Raw genomic sequence first — 22,255 nt, 5'->3', positions numbered from 1 at the left:
TCCCTGCTTGTGGCTTCATTCTAGGAGCCCTGGGATGCTAAAATATGGAGAGTGGATGACAGGAGACCTTGTTCAAGGTCATCCAGGGAGGAAGTGGCAGAGCTGAAACTGAAGGCAGGGGCTTAGTTAAGCCCTCCCGGCTGAGTTCTCTGCACCCCCTTCTGCTGCATCCTTGCTCAGGAGACTATGCCCATTTGAGATGATAAACCGGGTATGGTGGCACATGTCTAGAATTCCAACTACTCTGGAGAATAAACCTGGAGAATTGCAAGATGTAGGTCAGCCCAGGCAATTTAGTAAGACACTATCCCTAATGTAAAACAACAGGGGCTGGGGGCGTGGCTCAAATGGTAGAGTGCTTGCCTAGCTATGTGCAAGGCCCTGAGTTCAATGCCCAGCACTACCCAAAAAGCAGGAGGACGAAGACAAGGAGGAGGAGAAACTCAAATAAACCTCTTGAGGGCTGAAGGATCTGATGAGCATAGGAGTCTAACTGGGGACCAGGAAGGGAAAGTTGGAGGGGATGCACACTCATAAGCTGGGGACAGAAGCACAGACACTCAGTGTACATCTGCCCTCAGCCTCAGTCATGGCAGGAACAGGAAATGTCCACCTTCCAAACTCTTGTGTTGAGGACCTGGTTCCCTGTGTGTGAGTTCAGAGGGACGCTCTAGGGAAATGACTGAATCTCTAGGAGGCCCTCCCTTCACCACTGACCGGGGCATATGCCAGTGCACTGGAGAAGGTGTTGGGCCTGCCTGGAGAAGCAGGGCTCCCCTTTGAGGGCTGTGCCCTTCCTGGGTCTCGTGTTCTGTCCTGTCACGGTCAGTTGTGATGATCCGCCCCCAAAACAATAGAGCCAAGTGACCTTGAATGGAACTTCTGAAACCAGGAAACGAAGCTCACCTGTCCTGCAAGCCTGCCTTCTCAGGAACTCCAGTCACAGGAGCAAGAAGCTAACGGCATCCTGTTGTGCTAAGAAAGCTCCCACTCTCTTGCTGAATCCTCCAGTCCCAGGAGGTGGGCACAGTTGATATGTTCATTTCCCAGATGGGAAGACTGAGGCAGACAGGGGTCATACCTTGGGGCCGAAAATCAAGGGATGCATTCTCTTCCCCTGTGTAGTATACCCGTCCTCAGGAACAGAGAGACCCTGTGGCAAAAACAAAAGGACCCGAGCTTAGCTCAAGTGCTTGTGTAGCAGGCGCAAGGCCCAGAGCTCAATCCTCAATACCATTAAGTAAAAAAAAAACTGAAGCATCTAAGGTCAAGGGTTGTGCTCCTCTGAGAGGCAATCGGCTGTGGTGAACACCTGCTCCTCTGGCCTCCTGAGAGGTGAAAACAATCTGGGGCGCGAAGCGAAGCGGTTGGCAGGCCTGTGGCCCTCTGCCTCAGGGCCCCTGCAGTGGGCTGGGCTCTGGGCTGGCTCAGGCAGCCCTGTTGGCCCCGGGGAAGGGCGGGGCTGGTTGCCAAGGCCGCAGGTGGTGTGGATCCGGAAGCAGGAAGCAGGCTGAGCTCCCAAGGACCTGGGATCTGCCTGGCTGGAGGAGTGGAGGTCTCTGGAGGCAGGTGGGGTCCTGGAGAGACAGAGGGAGGAGGAGGGTGGCTGGGCTGCCCAAGCGAGGAGCAGGGCTGGGGCAGGAGCAACCGAGGCGGGTGGAGGCCCTGCTTCTGAGGCGGCCTCTGGGGGTGGGGACAGGTGACTCCTGCCAAGATGGGTCTGTCCACCGAGGAGCTGGGGAGAGAGCTGGAGGCCACGGCTCAGGAAGTGCTGGGGAAGATAAAGAGCCGCCAGCTGTTCCAGTCGGAATGGGACACGGCTGCTTTCGTGGTCTTCCTGGTCTTCGTGGGTGAGTGTGGGCCGCAGGCCTCAGCAGCCCTGCCCGGCGGCCTGGCCAGGGCTCACATCTGGGCGCCATCTGTCCCCAGGCACCGTGCTGTTGCTGCTGCTCCTGGTCATTGCCCACTGCTGCTGCCGCTGCTGCTGCCCCTCCACCAGCTCCGGGAAGGTGAGCCCAGGAGGAGGGGAGCGGTGGGGGCCTGGAACCTTCTTGCCTCCTGCACGGGACAGGGCTGGGACTGGGCTGTCTGCGGAGGGGCCTGGCAGACTGGGAAGTGACACCCACAGGCCACCGATCTGTGCCTCTCACAGGAAAAACCCAGGGGAATGGATAACTTGGCCCTGGAACCTTAGCGCCAGCCTCCAGGCACATGTGGATGGGTGGCCATAACAAAGCCTGTGTTTGCTGGAAACTGAGTCTGGACTGTTCTGAGCCCCGAGGGCGCGCATCGCGGGCACACACGGCGGCACTGGGAGGCGTGTCACTCCAGGTCACCCGGCTTGGGCGAGGGAGGGGTCGCTGAGCTCCCAGACAGACCTGGTGCCTCCACCTGACTGGCAGCCATGGGTTGGCATGCTAGCACAGTCTGCCAGCGGGTGGCAGACTGAGGGAGGAAGGAGTTCAAGGCCTGACGCCAGAAACCCCCAGGGGGCACTGACACCGGGCACCCCCAGGGACGGGGGGACACTGATACCGGGGACCCCCAGGGACGGGGGGGACACTGACACCGGGGACCCCCAGGGATGGGGGGGACACTGACACCGGGGACCCCCAGGGACGGGGGGACACTGACACTGGGGACCCCCAGGGACGGGGGTACACTGACACCGGAGACCCCCAGGGATGGGGGGGACACTGACACCGGAGACCCCCAGGGATGGGGGTACACTGACACCGGGCACCCCCAGGGATGCGGGGGACACTGACACCGGGCACCCCCAGGGATGCGGGGGACACTGACACCGGGGACCCCCAGGGATGGGGGGACACTGACACCGGGGACCCCCAGGGATGGGGGGGCACTGACACCGGGGACCCCCAGGGACGGGGGGACACTGATACTGGGGACCCCCAGGGATGGGGGGGACACTGATACCGGGGACCCCCAGGGATGGGGGGGCACTGACACCGGGGACCCCCAGGGACGGGGGGGACACTGACACCGGGGACCCCCAGGGACGGGGGGACACTGATACCGGGGACCCCCAGGGATGGGGGGGACACTGACACCGGGGACCCCCAGGGATGGGGGGGACACTGACACCGGGGACCCCCAGGGACGGGGGGGCACTGACACTGGGGACCCCCAGGGACGGGGGGACACTGACACCGGAGACCCCCAGGGACGGGGGGACACTGACACCAGGGACCCCCAGGGATGGGGGGACACTGATACCGGGGACCCCCAGGGACGGGGGGACACTGACACTGGGGACCCCCAGGGACGGGGGGACACTGACACCGGAGACCCCCAGGGATGCGGGGGACACTGACACCGGGGACCCCCAGGGATGGGGGGGACACTGATACCGGGGACCCCCAGGGACGGGGGGACACTGACACTGGGGACCCCCAGGGACGGGGGGACACTGACACTGGGGACCCCCAGGGATGCGGGGGACACTGATACTGGGGACCCCCAGGGACGGGGGGACACTGACACTGGGGACCCCCAGGGACGGGGGTGGCACTGATACTGAGGACTCCAAGGGCCATGGGGCCACCGACACTGGGGACCCCCAGAGGCAGGTGGGTCACTCATACCCAGGACCCCCAGCCTGACTCCCATTTAGAAAGAGAGACAAGGGCTCCAGGAAAACTCTGATGCTCTTTATTTCTTAGAGGACCCAGATTGCAGAACAACCCCAGTACTGTGCTTATTCAGTATGGCTGCGCTGCGGCTGCCGGTCCTTCTTCTTTCCATCCCTGAGTCCTAATGCCCAGTTTGCTCTGTGCTCCCCGCCCCGCCCCGCCCCTCCCCTCCCCTCCCCTCCAGCAGTACCTCAGGTGCACCAGTGGCCTCCAGAGGCAAGAGAGCCCTGGGCCTGGACCACCCTGAGTGCAGGATGTGCAGAAGGCAGGAACCCCGCCTTCTCCACCAACCCCAAGACCAAGCTAGTGCCCCTACCCAGGTCCAGTGCTCTTCCCAGTTCCCGGTAGTGCAGTGCGATTGGGTGGAGGGTGGGTAAAGAGGGAGATAAATAACCCGTGGTGCCCGCCACGGCAGGCACCACGAGGGATTTGGGGGGGGGGATGGGACTCCACAGGCAGCGCCACCCTCCTGGGGGACAGGCTCTGGGTGTGCCCAGCTCAGAAGGGTCTGTAGCTCCAGTAGCTGGAGAACACGGTGATCTGCAGAGGGAGAGGGGCAGTCACTGGGTGACAGAGCATGCCCCAGAGAACGACAGGGCATGGCCAGGACACTGGGTGTGTCCAGCAGACAGGGGGCCTGTCTAGTGGGCACTGGGCGTGTCCAGAGGGAGCGCCTTCCCTCCCTGACCCAGGTCAGGTCGGGTTGGGAGCGGTCTTGGCAGACAGCCTAGCTGCTAGGTGTGTTGGGGTGGAGCCTGTGGAGTTGTCCGCAGGGACCCCAAGTGCCCCAGTCTCCCCCTCTTTCCCCCCTCTCCCCGCCCCCCCATAGTGCCCCACCTTATCCTTGAGCTGCTGGCAGAGCTGCAGGGAGACGGTGAAGTACACCAGGGCGTCGTTCAGCCAGGGGATCACACACTCCACCTTGTGCACGTGGCTCACCTCCAGGCGCTGGGACCCCCACTCGCTGGGAAGGAGAGGTGGGTGGCTGTGGGGGGGCGGGGGCGGGCGCAGGGCCCAAGTTGGAGGGGGAGGCCTGAGTGGGGAGGCACCCCCCCCCCCCCCCGTACTTACAACATGGCCCCGGGGCTGTGCAGCACAGCACCTCCAGCCGGGCGGAAGTTCTAGGCAGAAGCACCAGTCAGTTAGGCATGGGGGGGGCGTGCTCTGGGGGGGGCAGGAGGGGGCTCACCTTGGTGGAGGTGGGCTGCAGGGCGTGCAGCTGGTACACCGTGAGACACAGCTTGTTGAGGTTGATGTAGACGTTCACCAGCAGGTCGGAGGGCAGCGTGGGGGCGAACATCCGCTGTTGGGAAGTGGGGGGGGGGTGAGGCCCTTCCCACCCAGGCCTCTGCATAATCACCAGCCCCAGGTGCGCGTGGGGTCCTGCTGGCTTTAGAGGCCAGGGACTCCAGGCAGGGTCTACAGTGGAGGGACGGTGATGCAAGATGGAGGCCAGAAAACGAGTGGCGGAGGAGAGGGGGGAGGGGGGAGGGCCGGCCGGCCGGGGTGGCCGAGGCGTACTGACCGTGAGGCCGCTGGCTGCCAGCTCGGGCAGGGTCAGGGTGGCCGGGGTGGTGAGCCGGTTGCGGGCTCTGGTCAGCTGTAGCATCACGGCGTCCATGAGCTGGGGGGGAGGGTGACACTGCTGCACCCCAGGGGGCTGGGCCTCCGGCCCCCACACCAGGGAGCCACAGTGCGCACTGCGGCCGTAGGGGGCCTGCTGAGGTCCTGGGTGGATGGCAAAGCCATAGGTGGCCTTTCCTACCATTCCCTCAGCCACAAGGGCAAAGCCTGGGCTAATTCCCCAGAGTCTCAGCTCCCACTGCTTCCTGACGGCCACACAATTGGCACTGGAGGTTCAGAGAAGGCAAGTAAACAGCCCAAGGATGCACAGCAAGTCAGGGGAGGGGGTGGAGCTAAAGCAGGAGCCCCTGGCGTTAGTGCTCTCCTTGTCACCTTGCTTTGTAATGAAAGGCCTTTACTGCTTCAGTGGGGACTACCACAGAGCAGCCAGAACCTGCTGAGCGCTTGCTGGGGCCACCTTGCTTGCTTTGCTTACTGCTAGGTGGTTTGAGGTCAGAGTGGGCTGGGGGACTGGTACCAGGTATATTCTAGACCTATAGGCTATGAGCCATTATCCCAGGGGCAGGAGCAGCCTGTAGGGAAGCATGCGGGTGTGGGCCCAGCCATGGGGGCCCCAGGAGATATCTGCATACCTTCAGGACTTCGGCTCCTGTCTTGAACTGGTAGCTCTCCTCCCGGTTAGCGAGGAGGTAAATGGCTTGGCTCACGTGATTCCGGGCATCCTGGATCTGAAAACAGCACCCACCGTCTGCTGGGGCAGTCAGCCGAGGGACAGAGGGACAGTGCCGGCTTCGGGGCCTCCGCGTGGCACTAGCACAGGTCGTGTGTGTGTGTGTGTGTGTGTGTGTGTGTGTGTGTGTGTGTGATGTGTGTGTGTGTGATGTGTGTGTGTGTGTGTCGTGTGTGTGTGTGTGTGTGTGTGTCCAGGAACTGGGAAGGAGTGTTAGGAATTTGTAGCCCAGGCCCCAGAGGCTCAGGCAGGTGAGTGGCTGACTGGTTCAGGAGACCCTCAGCTGTCCCCTGGGCCAGAGGATGCACAGGTAGGGCATGTTCTCTGCCCCAGGCACTGTGCAAGGAAGGGGAGGCAGCTTCTGCCTGGCCTGTGGCCTGGCCCGGCCTGGGCGGGGTTGAGTGGTCACCCACCTGCTGCAGCTTCCACTGTTTGTCCTCCCGGAAGGCGAAGTGCAGCAGCTGGTTGTTCCTGGGCATCTTCAGGTTCACATCCTGACAGGTAAGAGCAGGCTAAGCCGGCAGGAGCCATGTCCTTGGGCCGGAGTGGGGGGCAGGGGGAGAGGGCCGGGTAAGAGAGGGGATGGGGGAGTGGACAGGCACAGTGGGGTTGGTGGTGGCTCAGGCCCAGCCAGTCCACAGTGTACACCTGACACCTTGACTGTTTCGAGGTGAACAGGGAGGTGAGGAGACAGGAATGCAGGCCCAACGGGGGGCTGACAAGGCGGTAGAGGAAGGTGGCCTCCCTTGATCGGGCAGTGGGAACTGCTGTAAGCCCACAGACAGAAGCGACAGAGGGGAGAGACTTCCCCTGCCCTTGCTGCCCAGCACCGGGGCAGGCCCAAGCCGCAGCTTGGCTGATGGCAGATTTGACACTGAGCCAGTGTCAGCCTAATCCTGCCAATGCCCACAACATCCTGGGTCCTGGTGCCAGGCTAAGCTAAGTGCCAGGCAGCTTCCTGCCTCCCTAGCAGAGGCAGAGGGGTGCTGTCACCTTAAGATACAAGGAAACCAGACTCTGAGAGGTCCAGGGTTCTGCCAGGGGCAACCTGGCTGGCTGGTGGGAGGGAGTGGGCGGGATGGGGGGCACTCACCGCCTGGCTGAGGGCATCTCCTTGCAGGGTCAGCACGCCCTTCACCTGGTCTGTGCTACAATAGTTGGGGATCAGAGGAGCGCCTGCTGCCGCACTACCCTCCTCCTCCCTCCCCAGCTCCTGACAAGACAGCGTGCCCACTGTCATTTTCCCTCAGGAACCCTGGGAGTCCGCGCCCCATCTCCCCTTCCCCGCTGCCCCCCCACCCCCAAATTCCTACTGAGTACAGTTCACCTGCAGCTGCCCAGGATGAAGTTTTCCTGCTTGGCGGGGCCCTCGGCCCCTGAGCCTGGCAGCGTGAAGCGGAGAGAGGCTTCCTGCAGGAGACAAAGTGCTACTGTAAAGTGTACCCCAATCTAGAGCCGCCCCCCCTCCCCACAGGTCTTGGGTCAGTTGAGGAAAGGACAAGGTAGGCTGGTTTGATCTGGTACCTAAGCTGAGCCTGGGCCCTGCAGGCCCCTGAGGGCTGGGCATATATACTACACTGGGAATGAGTATAGAGGGGACAGAAAGGCTCCACCTCCCTGCTGGGTGAACCTGACTGTAGTCATGGCAACCTGTAGTTCTGGGCCACTTCAGGCTCTAGGCATTTTGTAAAAACTGGCTCAGGCTAGTCTTCATATCTGATCTCTGTTATCTTCTTTTCCAAGGGGGGGGGGGGAAGAGTCCCAGAGAGGTTGAGTGGCTTAGCTGAGATCACACTGTAAGGGAGGGGCAGGACCCTTCAGCTATCACGTGACCAGTTCTTTTCCTTCCCTTCCCTTTTGAGACGGACTCTTGCTCGGTAGCCTAGGCTGGCTATGATCAAAGCCATGATCCCTGTTTCCATGGTGCTGAGATTACCAACCAGATCCCTAGTGCTAGCTCCGTTCTCAGGTTAATGTCACTGCCTCCACGGAAGTCCCAGGGCTGACCTGGGACTCGGACACCTCCCACCCACACTTGCTGCTGACTTCCTTGTGTCCACCGCTCAAGTCCTTCCACTGAGGTGGGCAGGGTGTGCCAAGGCCCGGTGGCGGGCAGGGCCGCCGCGGCCTGGGGCGCCTACCTTGAGGATGTCCTGCAGCTGCCTCAGCACGGCGTGCACCTCGGCCTGCAGCAGCCAGCGGAACTCCTCCTCCTGCGGGGGGTGGCGGAGGTCAGGGCCCGCCGCCCGCAGCCCGGCCCGCCGCCCGGCCCGCCGCCCGCAGCCCGCCGCCCGCCGCCCACCAGTACGGCCCGCTCCGCCGCCGTGGCGGTCGCTGCCATCGCGGTCGCCATCGCCGCCGCCGCCGTCTCCCTCGCCGCCGTGCGCGGCCGGCCCGCGCGCAGAGCCCGCCCCCTGCCTTCCTCCTCTCCTTGCCGGTTGGCGGAGCGTGCCCCGGCCCCGCCCCCGGCCTCTCAGACCCAGCTCCGGGGGCCGGCGCCTTCCAGTTCCCCTCAACTCCGCAGGCCCGCCTGACCTGCCCGCCAGCTCCCCACGCCCAGTGATTGGCCGGCAAGCCGCCTCCTCGCCCGCTCGGCCCTCCCATTGGCCCGCTGCAGGACCCGCCTCTACCGCAGGCCACTGGTCCAGGCCGGGCGGACTGAGCCCTGGGCCTTAATCCCCAGGAGGACTCCCGCCCCTGCCCCAGCGCTGGGCTCACGCATCGCAGCGGTGTTACCAAGAAATGTTTTATTTTTCTTGCAGTAGCTTTGTTAATTGCACAAAATCAGGTTTTGTTTTTGCCATTTAAACATTATCACACAATCCTATTCTGAAAGACAAATGTTCATTAAAAACAAAGCAAAAATAAAAATTCACAACCTTAATCACCTAGAAGATTTGTCATTTAAAGATTAAAGGAAGGGAACAGGGGCTTTCTTACAAGCTTTTTCACAAGTGTCACATTTTCTCCTTAAAAGGGAAGGATCTCAAAACAAGGGTGAAGTAGCTTCAACAGAAATATCCATAAAAAGAACTTTACAGAATTGTCAACAATATTAAGACAACATTGACTAACCGGTTCTCATACAGCATGTTTCCCCACCCCCACCCTCGTGTCCCCCAGGACCAGGACAGGCTGTGTTCAGACAGAAAACAAGTTCAACTTCCCAGTGATCCCAGCGGCCCACCCAGTCCTCCCGAGATCCCACCCAGGTTCCAGCCCAAGGAAAAGGGCCAAAGTATTGGGGGAGACCCCACGCCAGCATGGCCACACTTCACTCTGAATGCCCACCTGCAAGTCATGACTGGAATCTCAACCCAGGAGAGGAAGCAAGGCTGAAATCCCTTGGTGACTTCTCCTTGCTCCTAGGTGACACCCTATGCCCTTTCTGGTCCCCTAGTCAAGGAGAAATGCCAGAGGCTGAGGTCACCCAGCCCCACTCCGTGGTCAGGTTAGGTCAGGCCCGTTCCCTCCCCTCCAAAGACCCTGGTCTGGCTGGGGAGCACCGAAGACCCTGATGCTGCCTGGAGCGAAGACAAGAGCTGGGCCTCAGAAGTGCTCATGGCTTGCAGGCTGCTGGGTCTGGGCCACACAGGGGACAGACACGGACACTCTCCATGGGAGGAAGGGGTGAAGGGTGGGGCATGCAGGACCTGTGCGGGGCAGGCAGGAGCAGGTGGTCAGTCAGAGAGTCTCTTCAAGGCCAGGTGAAGAGACTGTCTTAACGGAAACAGGAAGGCGCTGCCCCATCCCCCACTGCTCACGGTGCCCTCAGGACCCTTCCCAAGGGCTGGAATGCAAATCCAAATACTAAAGCAGCCCAGGAGGAGTAGTGCTCACATCAGGGCACCTGGGGTAGGGCCAAGGTGAGCAGCGCGGAGGGAGGCGGCCACACTCACCGCAGGCCAGCCACTCTTGCGCTCCCTACAGAGGTGCCTGGCAGGCTGTGCCAGTCCCTCTTCAGTTCACAAAGGCCTGAGAAAGGAGGCCAGCTGGGAAATCCTCCCCAGCCGGTGGCCTGAGACTGGAGGGCCCACGGAGCCTGTGTTGGTGTTTGTGCTGGTTCACTTTGGCTGAGCTGCTCCCTCCTGGTGCTGTGGGGATGTGGACCTCTCTCCCACCTCCATGCTGGGGACTGGGGCAGTGTCCAGTGCTCAGGGCCAATTCTAGTCCCTCTGCTCAAGGGGGTGGAGATGAGACAAGCTTGGAAGAAGAAAAGCCAGGCAGCAGTTTCTGGGCAGCTTCTATCCTGGGGCAAGAGCCAGTGTGTGAATATGTACGTACGTATGTACGTACGTGTGGTGTGTGTGTGTGTGTGTGTGTGTGTGTGTGTGTGTGTGTGTGTGTGTGTGTGTGTGTGTGTGTGTGTGTGTGTGTGTGTGTGTGTGTGTGTGTGTGTGTGTGTGTGTGTGTGTATGTGTGTGTGTGTGTGTGTACGTACGTGTGGGGTGTGTGTGTGTGTGTGTGTGTGTGTGTGTGTGTGTGTGTCAGACAGAGACAGATAGAAACAGAAAGAGAGAGAGACAGAGAATACACAGCTTCATACTCCATGGCCAGTGCCCAGTCCAGGAGCTTCCTCATCAGGCACCATGCTGACAGCCCCACTCCCTGCCCAGGATCTCAGAGAGGGGCTGCCACACACTGGGCCGACAGCAAGTCGCAAAGTCTGTATAAAAGGAAATGGAGACAGGTGGGCTGGTCCAGAGCTAAGTCCCAGGACCCTGACCCCATGTGAGGAACAGGGGCCAGAGAAAGATGAAGGGGCGAGGTGGGGCATTGAAGGGTTAGTGTATATAGGCTCGGTACACGGCAGACATATCATTGTCAGACTGGTCCAGTGCCTTCGCTCTTTTGTACACCTGGAAAAAAAGAAATAGGAGTAAAATAACGCAGATGGAGAGGTGGTGGGTACCCAGCTGCAAAGACAGGGTGCTCAGGACTTTGAGCTGCTGGGGAGGTGTTGCCCCTGCAGAGGGGATGGTGAGAAAAAAGGTGGGAAGATACTACGAGACACCCCTGGGTGAGGAGGTGCTCCTACACCTGACAACATAGAACTCTGCTCCTGGCTTAGCCCGTGAAGGTAGCCACATATTGTAATCCTTATGCAACCACCAAGTCAAGAGGCAAATGAAAACACAATTCTAAAGCAGATTCACATCATTAAGTTGAAGGCAGATGAAGGCAGAGGCAACAATGACAAGAGGGTCACTGCAAATCCAGTCCTACCTCAACACAGATAGTAAATGTCCATGGACTGGTCAGCCTTAAGATGTGACTTCTGAGCTCTTACAGTGCAGAGCCTGAATCACATTCTGTGGCCTCAATGGTCACACCCTACAAAATTTACCAACAGTGCATGTGCAAGTGACCTGTAAATATAGTATTTGAAAGCATGCTAACACAGTAAATACTCCAACTAAAAGGCAGAAACAGAATGGCCAAAAAGCAGCCCTAACCAAGGACTGTCTACAAACGACAGAATTTAAATGTAAAGACATAGGTGGGGGGCTGGGAAGGTGGCTCAGTGGTAGAGTGCTTGCCTCGCATGCATGAGGCACTGGCTTCGATTCTTCAGCACCACATAAGCTGAAGAGCTGAAGGACAGCGCCCAGACCCAGAGTTCAAACCCCACAACTGGCCAAAAAAAAAAAAAAGACATAGGTGAGAAGAATATAGGAGAAACCCTGTAATAAGAGTAAACATGAAGCTGGACACCAGTAGCTCACACTTGTAATCCTAGCTACTCAGGAGGCTGAGACCTGAGGATCACAATTTGAAACCAACTCCAGGCAGGAAAGTCTATAAAATTCTTATCTTCAATTAACCACAAAAGAGCCAGAAGTGGAGCTGTGGCTCAAATGGTACAGTACTAGCCTTGAGCAAAAAAGCTCAGGGATAGTGCCCAGGCTGAGTTCAAGTCCAGAGTGTGACCCTCCCTTGTAATGAAAAAAACAAGCATGACAGGGCTGCATGCAGTATCTACCTATGCCAAACAGCAGACAGACATTCCAGAGGCACTAAAGGTCAAACTCACAAGAAGGACACTAGCACCCATCAATGTCCAAAAGCCTAACAGTGCCAAAGACAGAATTAAAGGAGGAAAGCACGTTATGCCACTAGTTCGGAGATTCTTTTTCAGGTGTTACTAGAGTTTGAACTCAGGGCCTTGCACTTGCTCAGCTGACACTGTACCATGTCAGTCATGCTTCCAGACTGACTTTGTGTTGGTTATTTGGTTTCTCTACCTCTTCTGACTGGCTGGCCTTGACCATGATTCTGTAGATCTCTACTTCCTTAAGTAACTACAATTACAGGTGTGAGCCACAGCACAGGTTTCTAGTCAGTTGCTTTGTCTGACAGTTGTGGAATATACTCAGCAACTTCAGACTCACATTCTTTATTTTCTTGCAACACCAGGGATTAAACCTAGGTTTCTGAGCATTCTAAGCAGGTGATCTACCACTGAACTACATACAACCTCAGTCCTTTTGTCCTTATTTTGAGACAAGGTCTAAATTGCCTAGGTTGGCAATGAACTTTGCTCAAAGCTAGCACGCTACCACTTGAACCACAGCTCCATTTATTTATTTATTGTCAGTCATGGGGGCTGAACTCTGGGCCTGGGTGCTGTCCCTCAGCTCTTCAGCTCAAGGATAGCACCCTACAGTTGAGCCACAGTGCCACTTCCGGCTTTTTTCTGCTTATATGGTGCTCAAGAATCGAACCCAGGACCTTGTGCATGCAAGGCAAGTACTCTACCACCAAGCCAACTTCCCAGCCCTCCATTTATTTTTGTTGGCTAACTGGAGGTAAGAATCTAATAGACTCTCCTGTCTGGGCTGGCTTTGAACTGTGATCCTTAAGGACCTCAATTTCCTAAGTAGCTAGGATTACAGGTTTGAGCCACCAGTACCTGTTAGGTCTTGCTTTTTGTCATTACTGGCTTGGACCATGATCCTCCTATTTTTGCTTCCCCCGTGTAGCTGGTTCAACTTGTTTACTGATTGAAATGGAGTATCATAAACTTTTTGCCCATGCTCACCTCAAACCATGCTTCTTGTGATCACTGCTTCCTAAATAGCTAGGATTACAGGTATGAACCTCCACACTTGGCAGAACTCACATTCTATTTAACTGCACAGGTAGTAGCACCAAAAAGAGAGCCCATCTGCTGGGCCACAAGTCTTGATAAATGTAAAGCATAAAATACCACATGGCCATGTCTGTCTTCTAATCCATAAGATGAATAAAATAGAAATCAATAACCATTAGATATCTAAAAATCTCCAAATGTTGAGCAAACTTTTGAGTCTGACCTTCAGTTTTGAACTCCTGGGCTCAATCAATACTACTGCCTCAGCCTCCTAAGTAGCTGAGATTACAGATGTGTGCCACTATGACTGACTTGATAAATTTTAATCCATAAATGGAAGAATAAATCATTTGGGAAAGACAAAAGTCAAGGGCAAAGGAATTCATATTAAGGGGTTAGAAAAAACAGCCAAGTTGAGAGTCCTGAACTTTAAAACAGCAGAACAGGCAGGCTGTAATCCTAGCTACTCAGGAGGCTGCAGTCTGAGGATCGTAGTTTCAAGTCAGCCTGAGTAGAAAAGTCCCTGTGTGATTCTCCTCTCCAGTTCTCAACAACATCAACAACAACAAAAACTAAGTGGAGCTACAGCTCAAAGTGGTAGAGCACTAGCCTTGAGCAAAAGACTTTACAGAGGGACTGGAAAGGTGACTAAATGGTAGAGTGCCTTGCATGCAAGAGGCCTTGGGTTCAATTCTTGAGCTTCACATAAGCAGAAAAAGCCAGAAGTGGTGCTGTGGCTCAAGTGGTAGACTGCTAGCCTTGAGCTGAAGAGCTGAGGGAGAGTACCCAGGCCCAGAGTTCAGGCCCCACGACCGACTGACCGATTAAACAAACAGTTTATAGAGACAGAGCTTTAGGCCCAGAGTTCAAGCCTTATGACTGAAAAGAACAAAAACAGCAGAATAGGCTGATAACAATCCCAGTAACCTGGAAGGCAGAAATTGGCCAGACTGCAGTTCAAGGCTAGCATGAGATGTCAGTGAACATCACTGCAACAAAAGAACCTGCATTTGCCTGTCACTCCTGCTACATAGGACGTAACAGGTTGAAGAATCACAGAGTCAGCCCCGAATATAAAGTGAGACTCTATCTAAACAAAATGTGGAAAAAACAAAAAAAAGAAAAAGAGCAAAGCAAAGCTCAACAGAGGGAGGGAAACACCAATTGCAAGAAGGTGCAGAGTCTTGGGACTTGGCCGGGTGCTATCCCGTTACCTCATTGGCGGCAGCTGCCATAGGAGTGGGGTGGTTGACGGCATCGCCCAGCGCGATGGCCAGGCGGAGATCCTTCTGAATGTACTTCAGGTAGAAATCAGGCTTGAAGTTTCCTTGGAGGATGTCTGAGGAAGGAAAGCTACTGATAAGAAGAACTCAGGACCCTAAATAAAACCTCCTGCAGGCTTTCCCACCAGGGAAGATGAAAAAAGACACCAAAGGGGACTTACTTTGGCACTTCTGGTCCAGGAAGATGCTGGCCAACTGTCCCTGATTGAGGATATCTAAGAGTGTCTGCTGTGACTGGCCTGTCACCTGGGCCAGTGTCAGTCCCTCGGCAATGGTGGCCATGAAACTCCCTTGGACCATGTTCACGATCAGCATCATCTTAGCTGCATTGCCAACTTCACCTGCCAAGGGCAAAGAGTCAAAATCACATGCCAAGAATGCCACAGGAGGCGGGCCTCTCTTCCTGCCCTCACCCTGCATCTGGGAGTCTCTTTCACCTGTCTGTGACAAAGCAGGTTCTTGCTCCTTCTAGGCACTGACTGTAACCATCAACGGAAACTTTCCCCTAGAGTGCCCGGTAGGAAGGCCATGTAAGACGGATGCAGTCCCCGACCCCCAGGCCTGACATGGCCCCAGCGGTGGCAGACATATTACCTAGAAAGAAGGAGGTCTTCCCCATGGCTTGGAAACAGCTGCTGCAGTCTTCATACAAGCCCCTGTCTCCGGCCGCTAAGATCACCAACATCCCGTCATTAGACAGCTGCTGGTTCCCTGAGACTGGGGCTTCCAAGAAGCGGCCGCCCCTGGACACGATCACCTGTGTGGGAAAGCCACGGCTTCTGGAGGCCTGTGCCTCACAGGCCCCCCAGACACGTCAAGGAGCATCCTCAGGGGCCTGCCTTCCACCCAGACAGTCTTTGCCTTCAGCTGTCCCACAGGGAACCACCCACACTTGGCTTTGTTTAGCCTGGGCCTGGGGACAATCTAGAGCCAGTGGGATACCTGGGCCAGCTCGGTGACTGTGTCAGCATCCACCGTTGACATGTCTACATAGCACTTGCCTGGGCGGATCCCTTGTAGCACACCACTGGGCCCCAGAACCAGCTGTGGGGATACAAAGAAGAAGCAACAGCCTGGCCTCCCAGCCAATGCTCAGAAGCTCCTGTAGACCACCATGTATTGACTTTTTGGCTCCCTTCCTGGTTAGGAATTAACTATTAAGGCTGAAAAGGGAAGAGCCCACTAAATATGCAAGGGTTAAAATAGTAGTTCCAGAATGCTCCTTCCCATTTGTTCTTGCACCTTCTCAACAGGATCCCATTATTTATTTTGGGCCTTCTTTGGACTGACTTGGATTAGACCAGTCCCCTGTGTTAACAGGATGGCTACATCTGAACTTGTAACACGTTCAAATTCAGAAACAGCTACGCATAGGAAGCTGGCCTTTGAACCCAAAGTACCCTCAGCCCCAAAGCTTCTAGCTCAACAGATGCTTAGGAACCATTTCAGTACAGACTTCAAGTATAGTTTTCATGCTTTGTTTCAAAGTAAAGAAGTCTGTATTCAATGTAGGCAAATGCCCTTCCCAATGGGAGATGGCCCCTAAATGGGAAATCCAGCCCCCACATGCAGACTCACTCGCTGTGCAGGGGAGAAGGGGAGGAGGCCAGCCAGCTCTCCTGGCTACGACCTGGGCGCTGAGGGGAGGGGGATCCTTACGTCCTTGGCTGCCTTTGGATCCGACACACAGGCAAAAGTGATGTCACAAGTGGAAACGACTTCAGCGGGGGTTCTTCCTAGGCGGGCCCCCTCCTGGATGAACAAATCACACTGCAAAAGTCACAGATCCTAACGTGAGCAGCAGGTAGTGCACAAGTATGCCAGTCAGGCCCAGAACCTGGCTGGCCTCCAGGCAGGAGGCTGAGGTGGGGACTGGGGACAGCAGAGCTAGAGGTCTGGCTTCAGAGAAAGTCAGTGCCCTGGGCTGCCAGCACTGTGCTGGGAAGCAGGGCTGATGGGAGCCCCTCCTTCTGGCCACCATTCCTTTTCAGGCTGGCTGCCCACACTGCTGCTGGTTCCTAACAAAATGTATCACTGGTGTTTTGGTAGTATTTCTTTGAACAATAAGCAATCAAAGAAGTAATTAAAGCTAGTTTCTCGTTCCTTACTCCTATAATACTAGGTATTCAGGAGGTGGAGATCTGGAACAAGTCTATGAGACTCTTACCTCCAACTAACCAGTAAAAAGCCAGAAGTGAGCCTGTGACTCAAGTGGTACAGTACCAGCTCTGAGCAAAAATGCTAAGGGTCATCACCAGGCTTTGAGTCTAAACACTACTATTGTCTTGTACACAGGAGTACACAGTAATGAGAATAATTTAGATTTAGTATTTTGCATGCTTTCCCCCCCCCACTTTCCTTTCTCTTGTCAGTTGTGGGGCTTGAACTCTGGGCTTGGGCGCTGTCCCGTACCCTTCAGCTCAAGGCAAGCGCTCTACTGCATGTCTTGTTTGTTTTTTGTTTTGGTGATACTAGAGTTTGAATTCAGGGTCTCATGCTTGCAAGGCTGGCATTCTATCACTTGAGCCATGCCTTGTCCAATGTAGCTTTTTAATGGTTAGTTTGGAGGTAGTCTCAAGGATTTTTCTGCTTGGGCTGTGTTCAAACTGTGAACCTTCAGGTCTGTTCCCCACTCCTCTCTCTTTCTGCTGGTCCTGGGACTTGAACTCAGGGCCTGGGTTCTGTTCTTGGACCCCTTTGTGCCCAACACTAGCTTTCTACCACTTGAGCCACAACACTATTTCCAGCCTTTTCTGTTTATGTAGTACTGAGGAATTGAACCCAGGGCTTCATGCATACTAGGCAAGCACTATACCACTAAGCAATACTCCCAGCCCCCGGTCTCAGCCTCTTGATTAGCTAGGATTACAGGCATGAGCCACTGGTGCCAGGCTAGAGCCTTTACTTTTACTAATTTTTTTACATGCATTTAAAATGTTCTGTGCTGGGTGTGGTGATGTGTGCCTGTAATCACAGCTACTCAGGAGACTAATGCAGGAGAATTATGAGTTCAAGACTAACAATTGCATATTTCTGGTTTATATATCTTTTTTTTTTTTGGTCCGGTCATGGAGCCTGAACTCTGGGCCTGGGCGCTGTCCCTCAGCTCTTCAGCTCAAGGCTAGCACTCTACCACTTGAGCCACAGCACCACTTCCAGCTTTAATGTGGTGCTGAGGAATGGAACCCAGGGCCTCAGGCATGCAAGGCAAGCGCTCTACCACTGAGCCACCTTCCCAGCCCTGGTTTATATATCTTGATGACTTCTGATACACATTTTTTTTTTTATACCTTTGCTTACTGTTTCTCTTTTGTGGGCTTTTTTCTTATGTTTAATAAAACTCCAAAAGAGCTACATTAATAGTAAATTTCATTTTTTCTGGTTTTTTTTTTTTTTTGTTTGTTTGTTTTTTTGGCCAGTCCTAGGGCTTGAACTAAGGGCTTGGGCTCTGTCCCTGAGATTTTTTGGTCAAGGCTAGCACTCTACCACTTGAGCCAAGCTCCACTTGTGGTCATTTTGGTAGTTAATTGGAGGTAAGAGTCTCATGGACTTTCTTGCCCAGGCTGGCTTTGAGCCATGTTCCCCAGATCTGTTGCCTGAGTAGCTAGGATTACAGGCATAAGCCACTAGGGTCTGGTTCTCCCCAAGTTTCTAAGCAATTGTCCAGAGAAGCTTTCCTTGAGTGTTGAGTCTACAGAGTGATAACGAACAGCCCTGCTTCAGGCTGCCTAAGCTGGTCTGTGTAGCCTTTCAGTAATGAGGTCTCACGATGTGTTCCCTACTTATTCACAAGAACTAGAGGAGCACTTTTTGTTGTTTTTGCATTAGGATCTTGGTATGGCCCTGAACTTGGACCAAACTCAGAACAACCCTTTTGCCTCAACCTCTACAGTAGCTGATATTATAGGCATGTACCAAGCCAGAGTACTGTGCTGTTTCGGATGACCTGTCCATTGCCATGCCCTTTGAGCAGGTGCCTCACCTTCTCAGGTGAAGACACTGACAGGAAGGAGGTCTGATGCATTTGTGACATGAATTTGGGACTGACGTAAACCTAAGTTTGTAACTGTTTTGTTCTCCTGCCTCCCTGGGAGGAACAGTCCTGTGGGTGACATGGAAGTTTTCCAATCACAAAACAGCATGGGGTTGGGAGGGTGGGCCAGTGGTAGAGAATCTGAGTAGCAAGTTCCAAACTGCCAACTCCCTCCCCCCAGCCCCCAGCCCCCAAACAAAATCAACACCAAGAAAACCTAGGATGTACAGAGGCCCTTTAAGGGAACGACAGGTTCTCCATGTCCCTGGGATAGGCAGCTGAGGCGTCCTGGTCATTCTTACTTAGACAGTAACTGGAATTCAGCACTAGCCCATGCCTTGCCCAGCACCAGTGTGCCCAGGGTGCTATGTGCCAGGACCCAGAGTGAGTGTGACCCAAGCCTCAAGCTATCTGTGACCACCATCCATTATCTAACCTCTATCCCTAAAGGTGACACCCAGACAGAGGAAAAACCACTGAGTCATCTTAGGCATCCGCAGGGAGCATCTTTATCTTGTGTGTGTATGTCACGGTGCTACATTTGCTGGGCTTGCTTCTTAGTTGGCACTCTGCCATTGGAGCCACACCTCCATCCCTAGGCACTTAGTTTTTCTAATAACATCTACCTGCCACGATTAGTTTTGGCTTCTCCTTCACCCTATGTGGAGCAGTGAGTAGTCACCCGCATTCCAGGGACCAGTACATCTGACTCGCAATACTTACTTTTTCTGCAGTCCGGTTCCATACAGTCACCGTGTGACCCATCTTTAGCAAGTTGGAGACAATGCCACTTCCCATAAGGCCAAGGCCCAAAAATCCTATCCTGAAAGAGAGAGAGATGGATCAGGTCAGGGGTGGGGTGGGTGGGCCTGGTATGTCCTCCTTGTAGACCAAGTCAGGCTAGAATTTAGGATGCCAGAAAAATGGCCTGAAGGTTGAGTGAGCTGCAGCCAGCCATATGGTACCTCTTCTTCTCCTGTGGGACTAAACACCAATGCACTGGTCCAAACCCTCCCCTCTACAGAACAAAGAACGACCTCTATGGCTTAGGCCAGCTCTGCCCCTCCAGGCCTCTGTCTTTCACCAAAACTCTGGAATTTTCCTCACAACCTTCTGTTTGCCTTCACTTCCTTCGCTTTGACCTTCCTGCCACTTTCCACTTCCACTGCTGTTTCTTCCTGCTTAAGAGGATTTTCATCTTGCCTAAATGTCTTTTCCTGGCTTCTGCCCTTTATTTTCTCACACAGGACAATGAGATCAGTTCTGCTTCTTTATGTCTCAGTCAGTCACGTTCATGTTCTTGTGGCGACCTGGCTTTTCTCCCAGTTCTAGATACCCTTTGTGGTTTTCCCATTCCGACTCCTTGCTATCTTCTCTGCATTTTTGGTTTTCTGGAATAACATCTTCAGTCACTCTTGCAAACTGTGCCCAGATCCCTCACCACCTGCTGGAACATTCGCTGCATAGAGGCCATGTTCAGCCCACACCATGTCATTTGGATCAAATGCTGAAAATGAAACTCATCACTTCCTGTCCGTTAAGTTGCATGCTGATGCTTAAAAAGGAGGTCTCATTTGTCATTCACAGCCTCTCTTGGTTGTGCAATTTCCCCTATGCAACAATCAGGACAGATTAATTCTCTTCCTTTTCTTCATGTCCCAGGAAACCCAATAGACTTGGGGATGATGTCTTTGGATTTCTAATATAACTGATGCTATCACTGTGTTTCATGAACAGACTTTCTGCTGTGGTTTATATGCTAGGTACAAACTGCTGACAGAACAGTAATCAAGGTCTTGCTTTTAGTTCTCAACCCCTGCCTGGTCTGCCTTGTCGTTAACTTTGTTTGGTGGCAGTAGGTAATGACTTTGGGGCTTTGCATTTGCTAAGTAGGTACTCTACTGCTTGAGCCACAGATCCAGTCTCTGTGTTCATTAATGGTGGTGTCTATCTCTTCCCAGCTTGCTTCCTTTCCACCTATTCTTTTTCTCTAGTCAAGGTTTTGCTATGTAGCTCAGCCTGATACAGATCAGAAGTCAAGGCCCTATGGGGCTAGTAATGTGGCTTAGTGGTAGAGTGCTTGCCTAGCATGAATGAAGCCCTGGGTTCAATTCCTCAGTATCACATAAACAAAAAAAGCCAGAAGTAGCACTGTGGCTCAAGTGGCACAGTGCTAGCCTTGAGCAAAAGGTCAGGGACAGTGGGCAGGGCCTGAGTTCAAGCCCCAGGACTGACAAAAAAAAAAAAAAATTAAGGCCCTCAGACCCTCCTGCTTTAGTCTCTGGAAGGCAGAGATTAAAGATGTGCACCAGGGGGCTGGGAAGATGGCTCAGTGGTAGAGTGCTTGCCTTGCATGCATGAGGTCCTGGGTTTGATTCCTCAGCACCACATAAGCAGAAAAAGCTGAAAATGGCGCTGTGGCTGAAGTGGTAGAGCACTAGCCTTGAGCTGAAGAGCTGAGGGACAGCACCCAGGCCCAGAGTTCAGGCCCCACAACTGACCAAAAAAAAAAAAAAAGTGCACCAGCATGACCAACAACATTCCCCTCTGCCTACAACCTAACAAGCTCCTCCTTCTTCACCTTCAGGGAAGTTTAGTAAGAACAACTTGTAAAATCAGTCATTTCAACTGTAAAAGTTGTTCTGTTTCTGGTCTGGGGAACAATTATATGGAATACACCCTCTTGCTGAAGAAACCCTTCCTACCATGTGACTCTGTATCACAACTGGCCTACTGAGGAGAAGCAAAGTCAAGTCTGGAAGCAAGTTCAGTCTGGGGAAGGGAGGACATAGGCTTTATTCCAAATATCTTTTTTTTTTCCCCCATCGGTCGTGGGGCTTGAACCCTGGGCCTGGGCGCTGTCCCTCAGCTCTTCAGCTCAAGGGGAGCTCTCTACCACTTGAGCCACAGCACCACTTCCCCAAATATCTTAATCTTCTCAATCTCCTGTAGTAACTCTTGGAGATTTTCTCACAGGTGAACAAAGCTAGTGACTTTCTGTGTGTGTGTGACAGTGTTGGGGCTTGAACTCAGGGCCTTGTGAATTCTCTCAGACTTTTCACCCATGATTGATGCTCTACCACTCAAGCCACACCTGTATTTCTAGCTTTCTGTTGATTAATTGCAAAGGAGTCTTATAGATTTGTCTGCATAGGCTAGCTCTGTGCCTCGATCCGCAGATCTCAGCCCTCTGAGTAGCTAAGATGACAGGTGTGGGGCCCTGGTGCCTGCTGAGTCCAGTCCCAGGTGGCTGAGAGTCTAACCTCTGAAGTAAGCGCACTTGCATGTGGACTCAATGGGAGTTATGGAGACAGCCCTTGAGCCAATGCCCGAGAGGGACTCCATTAAGGATTTGTGTGACAACTACCATCTTCAACTTTAGCTTCTTTCCATTTGACCCCAGCCATCTCTGGGGTGGCAGAACCCAACCCCAGGCTAATGCCAGCACTTACTTTTTGTCTGTGGGTGTGACACTGCCGTTCACTGCTGTGCTGTCCGCTGCCTGGATGGAGGTGGAGCCAGTTTCCTAAGGATAGAAAGCACACATCATCCACCTGCCCACAAAGAGGCAGGTTAAGAGAAACATGGGAGGCATGGAGCCTACATACCTCTTCACAGACTTTCAACTTCTTTGTGATTGCCTGGTAACAGACAGCTGGCTAATAAAGAGGGAGGAAAAAGACCATGTATTAAATGGAATGGCTAATGAGTCTTCATTATAATTCTACAAAAGGTCAGGCCTTTACTGCTCTACTAAGCTTACTGTGGACTGAAGGAAGTCTCAGAGGTTCTTATGGGCCCGGCACTCCAAGGGACTAAATCATATGCCAGATTTATAGAGCTGGTCACCTAGAGCCACAGAGTACCAGGCAACACTTG

The 22,255-nt window shown here is 54.2% G+C and overlaps 3 protein-coding genes across 8 annotated transcripts in view; 1 reads left to right on the top strand and 2 right to left on the bottom strand.

The window, feature by feature from the left end:
* The first annotated feature begins 1,456 nt into the window (after nt 1-1,456).
* On the top strand, nt 1,457-2,253 carry LOC138814478 (small integral membrane protein 22-like). 3 transcript variants are annotated; one of them, XM_070003368.1, is made up of 4 exons: nt 1,457-1,555; nt 1,700-1,850; nt 1,930-2,009; nt 2,153-2,253. In XM_070003368.1, exons 2-4 carry the CDS (start codon nt 1,715-1,717, stop codon nt 2,192-2,194), a joined length of 258 nt encoding a protein of 85 aa, XP_069859469.1. In that variant the 5' UTR covers nt 1,457-1,555; nt 1,700-1,714; the 3' UTR covers nt 2,195-2,253. The 3 variants fall into 3 exon arrangements, with proteins under 3 accessions (XP_069859469.1, XP_069859467.1, XP_069859468.1); XM_070003366.1 differs by having other exon boundaries at nt 1,461-1,565; XM_070003367.1 differs by having other exon boundaries at nt 1,468-1,569.
* Nucleotides 2,254-3,650: 1,397 nt separating this feature from the next.
* Nucleotides 3,651-8,398, bottom strand: Rogdi (rogdi atypical leucine zipper). The gene is made up of 11 exons (XM_070003552.1): nt 8,270-8,398; nt 8,109-8,180; nt 7,295-7,377; nt 7,061-7,115; nt 6,381-6,461; nt 5,870-5,965; nt 5,179-5,277; nt 4,843-4,956; nt 4,725-4,774; nt 4,491-4,617; nt 3,651-4,193 (listed from the first exon to the last, which is right to left on the bottom strand). Exons 1-11 carry the CDS (start codon nt 8,318-8,320, stop codon nt 4,152-4,154), a joined length of 870 nt encoding a protein of 289 aa, XP_069859653.1. The 5' UTR covers nt 8,321-8,398; the 3' UTR covers nt 3,651-4,151.
* Nucleotides 8,399-8,695: 297 nt separating this feature from the next.
* Glyr1 (glyoxylate reductase 1 homolog) overlaps nt 8,696-22,255 on the bottom strand; it is a 33,805-nt gene continuing 20,245 nt past the window's right edge. For 2 of the 4 annotated variants that reach the window (XM_070003547.1, XM_070003550.1), the window contains 9 exons: nt 21,985-22,035; nt 21,829-21,902; nt 19,100-19,199; nt 16,003-16,113; nt 15,286-15,387; nt 14,938-15,100; nt 14,505-14,684; nt 14,275-14,399; nt 8,696-10,826 (listed from right to left, as the gene is read on the bottom strand). In XM_070003547.1, the coding sequence (XP_069859648.1) occupies nt 10,752-10,826; nt 14,275-14,399; nt 14,505-14,684; nt 14,938-15,100; nt 15,286-15,387; nt 16,003-16,113; nt 19,100-19,199; nt 21,829-21,902; nt 21,985-22,035 (981 nt within the window). In that variant the 3' untranslated portion in view covers nt 8,696-10,751. The remainder of the gene's footprint in view (nt 10,827-14,274; nt 14,400-14,504; nt 14,685-14,937; nt 15,101-15,285; nt 15,388-16,002; nt 16,114-19,099; nt 19,200-21,828; nt 21,903-21,984; nt 22,036-22,255) is intronic. The other 2 variants (XM_070003548.1, XM_070003551.1) reach the window with 1 other exon arrangement.

Source organism: Dipodomys merriami, unplaced genomic scaffold, assembly GCF_024711535.1.
Source record: "Dipodomys merriami isolate MVZ:Mamm:240054 unplaced genomic scaffold, mDipMer1.0.p SCAF_60, whole genome shotgun sequence".
NCBI lineage: Eukaryota > Metazoa > Chordata > Mammalia > Rodentia > Heteromyidae > Dipodomys > Dipodomys merriami.
The sequence above is the reverse complement of the archived record's forward strand: the minus strand, read 5'-3'. Positions and strand labels throughout refer to the sequence as shown.